A 10,615-nucleotide genomic window follows, 5' to 3' on the forward strand; every position below is an offset into this window, starting at 1 on the left:
TTTACAGTTTTGAGGGACAAGCCTCTTAAATTTCTCTAACTAGAAATATATGTTAAAAAAACAAAAAGATTTTCAATTTTTTTATAGTTTATTGCACTTTGTGACAATTTATGTAATTACTATGCACTTAATGCATACATATTATTAAAATTTGGGCTATAATCGTTGTATTGATGTATAGCAACTTGAAATGCTCCCAAAAATGGCACTACAGCATGTAAAAATATAATATAAGCTCTGGCAGACTTGGTTCTGTAGTAGGTCTTAAAGAGTTAAAGCAACAAAACAATCTGAAGATCCGGTTGGGAGCCGAAAGAGACGACTCTTTTTAGTGAGTCGAGCCGAAAGATACGGTTCTCTAAAAAGATCCGTAATTCCCATCACTACCAGTTACTGATACAGTCACGTGGTACGAACGTCACTGCATACGTAATCAAAGCAAGCCTCGATACGCGCTTCACAAAAACACCCCCGAGATTACCCGACACACTTCGACACATCACTACTGTTACGTTCATTAAAAATATTGAAGTTTAAATCTGAGGAAGATGCAGGATGATGCACGTTATCTCAAACGGTCAGTCATAACGTGAGTTTATTATTCTAAGAGTAATGTGTTTGCTAGATATGGTCACCAATTTAAGTAATATATGGTGTCCATACTATCACGTTAGCTTTACTGTGAACGTCTAACCAACACTTAGAAGATAAGAGGAAGCGTTTTTTAAATTGAAATTCTTGCTAATTAGCTTGCCCTGATCCATGGCATTTCTCTATATAGTGCGATGTTTAATTACCTTTCCAATTTGGGAAATTTCCTGTTTTCTTGCTCGGTGCAGAATGCGAGCATATAATTGTTTATGTTTTAAATAAATAACGACAACGGTCAGTTTGGCGTACATGCAGTTGACAGAAAGGTCACTTAAAATCTCTCACCATTTAAATCAGCCTTCATGGTTGTATTCACATCCCCTTCGTTAGCACAGTTACCCAATTATTTCTAAAAGGAGCCTACTGTGCATGACAACTTATAAACAAATAACGACTGATTTTACGTTTTCCACTGACTTATAAATCCGCCAATAAAAGGAAACATTTTTTAACCTTCCCTACCTGAAGGAAGGGGGATTGGAAATCTGAATTGGAGCTAACATAGCTAGCAAGCTTCCGTGCTAAACTGTGGTGGATAATCGCTAGCTAATTGCACGTAGTGTTGAATTTATTTGCAATCAGGGATTTGCACCGAGTTTAGCTCGTGTTTGTCATGCTTTAACTCTCTGTGGAATCGTGTTTTATTGTTAGCCGGTTAGTAATATTATGCTATTGTCTGGGCGTGTCTTCCTATGTGTTATTGTTATGGGCGGCGGATATTTTACTGGCTTGGCAATTAACGACCTATTTTCTGTAGTAAAATTTAAAGTCATTTTGTTGTGAAATTAACTTGCTAGCTGATTTGCGTCCGATGCAGTTATTATATGGTATGATGTAAATTAAATAACTGGAGTTTTATGTCTTTACTGTATTTTGTACTGCCTGTTCTTGATCGCTCAAAGCAAAGTGACTGTGGGCGGTTTGGACGTCCATCCCACACAGAAGGCCCTTGTAGTCCACTATGAGGTGGAGGCATCTATCCTTGGAGAGAGTGGAGGACATATGCTTGGAGAACGCAAGGAGGGACAAAAAATGTAAGTAAGCGCATCTGTCTTTAGGTTTTACATCACAACAGGACCTCACAAACAAACTAGTGGGTGACATCATGACAGTGTCTTTTGCATTAGGTGTGTGAAAAGAGGACTATTCTGCCTGTGGAAAGGATTAAAAAAAGTAAAAAAAAATGTGTTATTTATGCCAGAAAAAAAAGGCTATTGGGCCACAGTTTTACAATCAGTATATTTATTTTGAATTTAATGAAACCTGCTAGCTTCTGCTTTCTCTTCTGCTCTTTTTTTCATGCTCCAGTATCCGCATGAAAAGTCTTTCTCCTAGTACAGATGTGGGAGCTTTGGCAAAGAAAGTGCTGGAGGAGTGTAAGATGATCCCTGCTTCCCGTCTGCCCCAGGTGGAGCAGCTCCTGTACTACTTGCAGAACAGAAAATCATCCCCGGTGGAGAGCAACGGTTAGTCATACCACCGTCATTGCACCTGTGCTCTGGAGCCCAAAATCTTTACTGTCCAATTCCAACTTTGGCTAACTTCAGTCCCACATGTAGATTGGCAGCTTGTTAGTCCAGCATGTACTGTAAACATTCTAGAAATATTAAGACATGTAAGGAGGTTGTGTAATGGCAGACCTAAAGTATGCACTGTGATGCTAATAAAAGAAAATGTAAACTAATGCAATTAAAGTTTCAAGTTTGGAATTAATGCTGATGTGCTTTGTTTTGGCTGTTTATGTATGTGTGTGTTTTGTCACCAGTGGAAAAAAAAGGAAAAAGAACAGTCAAGCCCAAAGAATTGACACCATTTGAAGGCATAGAGGTAACCATTTGTTCCACTGTAGTTTGATCTCACACAGCAGTAAGCACATGTTCTGTCTTCATTAAAGCAACAACCCGAAGTTGCTCAAATGTGTTGTTTAAATAGTTTGGCTGGTGAAAGAATGCATTTGTTATCAGTCAACAACTTTGTGTGTTTGTTTGTGTTTGTAGTTAAATGAGGAGGCCAGTATAACTAGAGTGGATGAGTATATTGAACTGCTCTATGAAGGGATTCCAGAGAAGATCAGAGGCTCAGCTCTCATCCTGCAGCTTGCCCGTAACCCTGATAACCTGGAGGAGCTACTGCACAATGGTACACTTTTATTCTCCATCTTAATTCTGATGGTTAACAGAGTCGTACCTACAGCAGTTTCCTGACATTCCTGGATAGTTTAAGTGTGTCATCTCTTAAAACTATTTTATATGGTTTGACTCAAACCATTTAATGAAGTTAGTGTAACATCATTGGTACAAACGCACCCTGAGAGCTCATCGTTGTTTACTACCTTTTTTGATTGATTTTTATTTAGCTATATTTTTCTGCATACAGAAAGAACATTTGATTCTCTAATTGTCTAATAATTAAAGGCAGCATGCTTTACTTGTGCTCTATATAATTGTCATTTTCTCCAGAGCAGTAGCAAGTTCTTAGCATATTTTTCCATTTTTTCCTGCACTACAAAATAACTGAACCTAACCAGTGCTCAGTATCGACTCGAAGGTTGTCTCTTTGGGTTATTGTTAGAATACTTCCATTTTGACATCTGTGTTATGATGGTATTTGATGCTAGATATATTGTGTGGACTAAAGTATTGGGCTACCCTTTTGAATTCAGGTGTTTTCATTCTCATTGCCACAAGTGTATAAAATCGAACACCTAGCCATGCAGTCTGCTTTACAAACATTAGTGAAAGAGTGGGTCACTCTAAACCTGTGTTTCCCAACCTTTTGGAGCCATGGCACTTATTTCACATTAGGAAAATCACACAGAACACCACCAAACAAAAATGTCACAAAAAGCATATTGATAATTTTCCCCGTGCACCAGGTATGGCAAAATTGGCTCAGTTTCTTATATCAATGTTATTAATTTTAACTGTCATAAACAGGATGTGACAAGTGATGATAATAATAACAACTGTACTGCATTAAAACATTCACAGCAGGTGGGATATCCAATTTTTAAGTGATGACATATGAACTCTACTTCTGGGTCAAAACTACTCTGCGTTTATCAAGGCTGTTGTGTTTTTAACATGTTTTAATGTTTTGTATCTTGTTCTATTTAATCTGAAAAAGCCCCTAAAAAAGGCAGTGATCACCTTCAGCTACTCTCGGTTTTTATTACCACTGTTCATTTTAAAGCTTTATGCCATGCAGCAGTATATTAATGACTAACCTCGTATTGTGGATGGATTATCTCAGTTGTTTTCCTGACTGAAGTTTAGTCCATTTACAGCATCCTGCCACGCAGTTGCGTTTGTCCCTAACCATCAGGAATAGGTCTGGGTATCGTCACTGATTTCTAGAATCTATTCGATTCCAATTCACAAGGTCCCAAATCGATTCGATTTGATTCAAATATTATAATTCTGATCACGTATCAGTACATATCCATGTTTTTATTTTTGTAAAAAGAAAGCTGACACTTTCGAGACTTTATCGAACGCGTAAGCATCACAGAAGATGCCTTTGTGTCAAAGTAACTGAGGATAAAACAGAAAAACATGAAGGCGATTTTCCTGGCCTGGGATTTTATAGCAGATGGCCTTAAAAATATTCTGCAGACTGGTGGCTAATAAGCGAGCGAATAATGCAGTAAAGTAAGAGGGAATTCATGACGATGTTTATGTGAAGCGTAGTTTGGATCTTCTTTTGCTGCTGGTTCAGTCAATATTGTTTGGAGATGTCTGTGAAGGTTCTCAGTCATCCAGGTCATCGTAGTCAAAGGAGCTTGCAAAGAAAAGCGTCTGGACTTCTTTAAGTTGCTTGAAGACGTTTCACCTCTCATCCGAGAAGCTTCTTCAGTTCTAAGGTCAAATGGTGGAGAGTCCCAGATATAAACCTAGTGGGAGTAACCCCCCACAGAGGGACAAAAGGACCCCCTGATGATCCTCTAATCGCCTGAGCCAAGGTGTGAAACTGGGTGTGGGTCCCAATCAAAACATCAGTTTTGGGTGTGTTCATTGTGAAACCTGGCCCCACCTTATCTAACATGCGAATTCCTGAGGTCAGATGGCCCAGGATGTGAGTGGGCGTTAAGGCGTCTGGGAAGGGATCTCAAAACTGGATTATAGATGGCAGACAGTTGGTGTCGTAAACCCCCGCCTCTGTTCAAAGATGGTCGCTCACAGTGGACATAGATGGCTTCTTTCACTCCTCTTTCAAACCATCTGTCCTCTCTGTCCAAAATGTGAACATTGGCATCCTCGAAAGAGTGTCCTTTATCCTTAAGATGCAGATGGACTGCTGAGTCTTGTCCTGTGGAGGTGGCTCTTCTGTGTTGTGCCATGCGCTTGGGAAGTGGCTGTTTGGTCTCTCCAATGTAGAGGTCTGAGCATTCCTCGCTGCACTGTACAGCATACACCACATTGTTAAGTTTGTGTTTTGGCGTTTTGTCTTTTGGGTGAACCAGTTCCTGTCTGAGCGTGTTGCTGGGTCTGAAATACACTGGGATGTCATGCTTGGAGAAAACTCTCCTGAGTTTCTCTGATACACCGGCTACATAGGAGATGACAATGTTGTTGCATCTGTCCTTCTTATCCTCCCTCGCTGGTGTCTGGTCTTCTTTTCTGTGCCTCTTTGCTGACTTTAAGAACGCCCATTTAGGATAGCCGCACGTTTTGAGTGCTTCCTTTACATGTGTGTGTTCCTTCTTTTTTCCTTCAGGCTTAGAGGGAACATGTTCTGCCCGGTGGTGTAGGGTCCTAATTACTCCAAGTTTGTGTTCCAAAGGGTGATGGGAGTCAAAGAGGAGGTACTGGTCCGTGTGTGTGGGCTTCCGGTAAACTTCGATGTTGAGTTTGCCGTTCTCTTCAATGTGCACGGCGCAGTCCAGGAAAGGCAAACAGTTGTCCCTTGTGTCTTCCCTGGCGAACTTGATGTTTTTATCCACAGCGTTAATGTGCGCAGTGAAGGATTCCACTTCTTGTGTCTTGATTTTGACCCAGGTGTCGTCCACACATCTGTACCAGTGGCTGGTACAGATATGTCTCTCTGTTTGGAGAGAAATAAAACCTGCAGCTTCAGACTCTAGTGCAAAAAGGACGTAAACACAAAGCATGGACCCACTGAAACATCAGAATCAGTGAGCTGTCTGCTTTCAGCCCTGACCGTGTCTGTGTCTGTGCCGCTGGGTGAGAAAGGCGACATCTCACTGATTGTGATGCGTCGGCGGGTCCACGCTTTGTGTTTACGTCTTTGTGCAGAATCCGTGTACCTGCTCCCATTTACTGTTTTAGCTCTTTGGTGGTTGTTGAAATCTTGTAAGGTTTAACCTGAGATTCTGGCGTTTCGGGCAAAATAAATTTATATTTAAAATCAATTCAGGATTTTAATGAAATGTCTGTCCTAGATATTCCACGATAAACTGTAAGTGGGCGCAGGCTAGCTGCTCTCAGCCGCATGGCATGTGGTCGTCCGCTCAACGCACTGAGCTAACAGGCACCCCATAAAACGGCAAATATGAGACAGAAAATAAAGTTATGGGCTACACAGACTATATGACTAAGGATTAAGGATTTTGAACTGCGAAACATGTAAAGCTACTTTAAGACTCAAAGACCAAAAATCTGCTCCTGGAAATGGGCTCAATAGGTTCTCTATTGCCCCAAGTATCTTTTTCTAACTGAAAATTTGTTAGATGGCACATGTTATATCACAATATATTATTGTGCCGTTATCTGCTGTACTTATGATGTGAAAACTTCCCTTGTCTTTCCTAATAGAGACAGCTCTTGGTGCTTTGGCCAGAGTACTAAGGGAGGATTGGAAGCAGAGTGTAGACCTAGCCACCATCATCATTTATATATTCTTCTGCTTCTCCAGGTAACACACACACTTACATAGCAGCTCACTTCCATCACATTTATTCTTACTGTTGTGTTTAATCCTCTTACCTTTCCTCCTCCAGTTTCTCCCAGTTTCACGGGGTGGTGAGTCATTATAAAATAGGCGCCCTGTGTATGAGTGTGGTCGAACATGAATTGAAGAGATACGACGCATGGCGTGAGGAGCTACGCAAGAAAAACAAGGCCTATATCCTTTTTATTGGTGTTTTTTGCTTACTTTTCTGCTCTCTCCCTTTATAGTTTTGCTGACTTAATGAGAATGTACTCATTAAGTCAGCAAAAATAATGTTTTCCTTAATGTTCTTTTGCGCACGTGAGTCTGCACCAGAGAATGGCTCCCTGAGACGAGACCAGGACAAGGCTCTCAGAAAATACCATGGCCTTTTGGCTAAGCAGGAACAGCTGCTCAGAGGTAGGCTTTGTTTTTGTTTTTTGTTTTTTTTTTTAATCTCCTCATTCAGAACTTTTGTTGATCAGATGTAACTGAAATTACTATATCATCTCTAATTTTCTGTTTCTCCTCCTCACTTCTGCTGGCCTGTTTTTCTCTGGTTCTTAGTGTCTCTTTACCTCTTGCTGAACCTTGCTGAGGATACGAGGACAGAACTGAAGATGAGGAATAAAAACATTGTTGGCTTGTTGGTCAAAGTTCTTGAACGTGATGATGAGGAGCTGCTTGTCCTGGTGGTTTCTTTCCTTAAAAAACTCTCCATCTTTCTTGAGAATAAGAATGACATGGTGGGTGGTAGAAACAAGACTTTCAGATTCGATAACGCTTGCCAGGAGCATAGGAGAAACAGTCCTGATGATCATTTTTATGTTACAGAGATCTGTTGTTAACCAAGTCAACTTCATTTATTTTTATTCTACATCCTTTGTTTAAAAATAGGGGGGGGGGACCCGGTTTGCATTGTTTTTGCATTGTTATTCCTTCTTCCTCTGGTAATGATTGTGGGGAAATATTCTGTAAGTCAGTTGTCTTCCAGTATTGTAAGTCTTCTGTAGTGCAGAGGTTAGGTTGGTTTTTTTTTTGGGGAGGGGGCTGTAAATGGTAGTGTCTTATTGACAAGCTCCACATAATATGTAGCTATTAGCTTCTAATATTGGAAAGTAGGTAAACAGTAGAATAATAGTAATCCTTGCTTTGGATTTCTGAATTTGTCTTTTTTCGTTTATTGTGATGCCCTTGATGTTCATTCAGCTCTTGTCGGTGGCATAAATTATTTTCTGCTGAATTTACCATCATTAGATTTGCTATAATCTGTGTTTGTCTCTGATTTGTAGGCTGAGGTGGATACAGTGGAGCAGTTGGCTCGCCTGGTTCCCTGTAAACATGAAGACTTATTAAACTTGACTCTACGTTTGCTGCTCAACCTCTCCTTTGACTCTGGACTTAGAGCCAAGATGGTAGAAGTTGGCCTGTTACCTAAACTCACTGTCCTGTTAGGTAATGATGCACGCTAGTTTAATAGCATGCAGCACATAGCGATCCATTCACAGTACTTTTAGCAAAGTGACTGCTGGGAACAAACGTGTAGCTTACAGCTTTTTAAGTATTGCTGATAAGTCGACACACAATCATCACTGTGGATTGTTACATCCTGAATAAAAATTGTTCACATTCTCCTGGTGTTATAAAAGCACTTCATGCTTATGTTGAAAATCTCCTCTTCAGCTGTGATCAAACTGAAAAATGCAACCCAAACGATAAACGGAGATTGTTGCCCGCACAGGGAGATCTCTGTTCAGTCTCCATTCAGTCCATCAAATGATCTCTGTTTTTCCCTTTTTGGTTGCACCTTTTCCACCTTTCACTGCAGCTTTGCGAGTAAATGGTAGGTGTGTGCAGACAAGTTGCGTCTTCAAACTACGGGTGACTGCAGGAATCTGCTGTTGACCAAAGAAAGTTCAGTTCAAGCAATTCTGACAAGTTGGAATGAATTAGTAGGGTACAGAGATTCACTTGTTGTTTGAGTAGAACAAAGAAAGGAATAATTGGAATGGAATTTAAAACTAAATTAATGACAACCAAACTAGAAAAAAAGCCACAGGTAGCTTTAAAATAAAGGGTTAAACTCACCTACTTCAAACTGTGTCCTGTTTACAGCCTGCTTTTAAAGCTACTGTATATTTGAGATTCTTTGGATTCAACTGCCTCTTCAGTCAACTTCTTGCCACTTAATTCAGTTAGGGAACTTCTTTAATGAACACAAAAACCTTGGTTTAAATCTTGCACTAGCTTAGCACCAGATGAAAGATGCTCTTTATATATCCCAGATTTGGGAAATGCATTTATCTCTGCGTTTTGCTTTTATAGTTAATAGCCTTGCAGTGTAGCTGTTGTGAACCCTTGGCATTTTATGCAAAACTGTAACATGGTAATGGTATCATCGTTATTGTGTGTGTTTTCAGGGGATGAGAACAACAGACAGATGGCAATGCGTATCCTGTACCACATCAGCATGGATGACCGGTTCAAGGGCATGTTTGTTTATACTGACTGCATACCACAGGTACAAAATGTACACTGAGCTGAACACTCATAGTGCCTGAGTTCTAAAGTCTTAGGTACAATTTTGTGTGTTTGTGTGTAGCTAATGCAAATGCTGTACGAGCATGGTGAGGAGGAAATTGAAACTGAGCTCATCTCCATCTGCATCAACCTGGCTGCAAACAAGAAGAATGCACAACTCATGTGTGAAGGTATTTTACTTTTTGCACAAGTTAGACCATTGCCTCACCATCACAGGTACCAGATGTCTGTATGGCTTTTGGAAGAGATTATTCTGAGTGTCTCTCCATTCCTAGGAGATGGATTGAAGATGCTTATGAAAAGAGCTCTGAAGATGAAAGACTGCCTCCTCATGAAGATGATCAGAAACATCTCACAACATGATGGCCAAATCAAATCACTGTTCATAGTGAGTTATATGCAATAAAGAAAACGTTACAAACTAAAATTATCATTATTATCAGTCATTATTTAATAATCATTGTGTACGGAAATTGCTGTGATCAGTATTGACCTAAACATCAGCCTTGTTTTCAGGATGGTTGAGGTGGGGTGTTTTTGTTTTTTGTTTGTTTGTTTGTTTTGTTTTTTGATTGTTTGTTTTTAATTGTGTAAATTCTCTTCTTGCTTTGTCAGGACTATGTTGGTGACCTGGCAGCGGAGATTAAAGAAGAGGAAGAAGAGGATTGGGTTCTGGAGTGTCTGGGGACTCTAGCCAACCTCACCATCCCTGACCTGGACTGGGAGTTGGTGCTGAAGGAGTATAATCTAGTACCTTACCTTAAAGACAGACTTAAACCAGGTGCCTTCACATAATTTTTCATTTCATCTCTTTTAATATAGTGGAATTTGTGCACTTGTTGGGACAGAGAGTACTAGGAAACTTGCTATGGTTTGGCCATAGTTCTTTTCACAGAAAAAACTAACTGTTACTCCCCTCGAGTCTTAATAAAGCTCAACTTGTTCTTTGCGTTTTAACTGACATTTATTTCAGACAGGAGGATTCTTCGACATGTCTTAACATGTAATGATGTCCAACCACAGCCGATACAATGCCGTCAGAACTAAAAAGAAATACAAACTTAGATGAATATTCTTAAGCATTATATATGACGAAACATTCCAAAAAAAGGATCAATAAAGTACACATTACAGCTCTCACTGCGGTAATTGCACTGGAATATCACGCAACACTCGCGTATTTACATACAACGATAAGAAACAAAATAAAACATTTACCTCATTGGCCTCACTCAAAGGGAATAAAACTTTCATCTTTACATTGTGGGGAGATCCAACTCTTTTATAACTTTCTGTAGATGTGCAAACCTCGTGGCTCTTCTCTTAATTAGCTTGCTGAGTGTGACAGCCAAAAAAATGCCCTCTTAGCAACAACAGACGGAACTTTAGAAAAGGTTCCTATCTAATTGCACAATTAGCACAAATAACACATTTAAACATATAAATCTAATCAACGAAACATGAATTACTATTTATTTCTTATTTATTAATATTTCAACTAATTATTGTTTCAACCTTAAATATCTAATAAAAG

The 10,615-nt window shown here is 39.7% G+C and overlaps 1 protein-coding gene across 2 annotated transcripts in view; it reads left to right on the forward strand.

The window, feature by feature from the left end:
- The first annotated feature begins 437 nt into the window (after positions 1-437).
- LOC146648694 (kinesin-associated protein 3-like) overlaps positions 438-10,615 on the forward strand; it is a 20,883-nt gene continuing 10,705 nt past the window's right edge. Inside the window, exons 1-14 of one of the 2 annotated variants that reach the window (XM_085388587.1) lie at positions 438-589; positions 1,554-1,685; positions 1,960-2,117; positions 2,417-2,478; positions 2,649-2,790; positions 6,426-6,525; positions 6,611-6,735; positions 6,862-6,960; positions 7,108-7,286; positions 7,833-7,995; positions 8,961-9,061; positions 9,143-9,251; positions 9,357-9,469; positions 9,697-9,862. In XM_085388587.1, the coding sequence (XP_085244713.1) occupies positions 549-589; positions 1,554-1,685; positions 1,960-2,117; positions 2,417-2,478; positions 2,649-2,790; positions 6,426-6,525; positions 6,611-6,735; positions 6,862-6,960; positions 7,108-7,286; positions 7,833-7,995; positions 8,961-9,061; positions 9,143-9,251; positions 9,357-9,469; positions 9,697-9,862 (1,690 nt within the window). In that variant the 5' untranslated portion in view covers positions 438-548. The remainder of the gene's footprint in view (positions 590-1,553; positions 1,686-1,959; positions 2,118-2,416; positions 2,479-2,648; positions 2,791-6,425; positions 6,526-6,610; positions 6,736-6,861; positions 6,961-7,107; positions 7,287-7,832; positions 7,996-8,960; positions 9,062-9,142; positions 9,252-9,356; positions 9,470-9,696; positions 9,863-10,615) is intronic. The other variant, XM_085388588.1, reaches the window with a different exon arrangement.

Source organism: Rhamphochromis longiceps, linkage group LG18 (assembly GCF_057381845.1).
Source record: "Rhamphochromis longiceps isolate RC_006_pf linkage group LG18, R_longiceps_female_GT1.1, whole genome shotgun sequence".
Classification (NCBI taxonomy): domain Eukaryota; kingdom Metazoa; phylum Chordata; class Actinopteri; order Cichliformes; family Cichlidae; genus Rhamphochromis; species Rhamphochromis longiceps.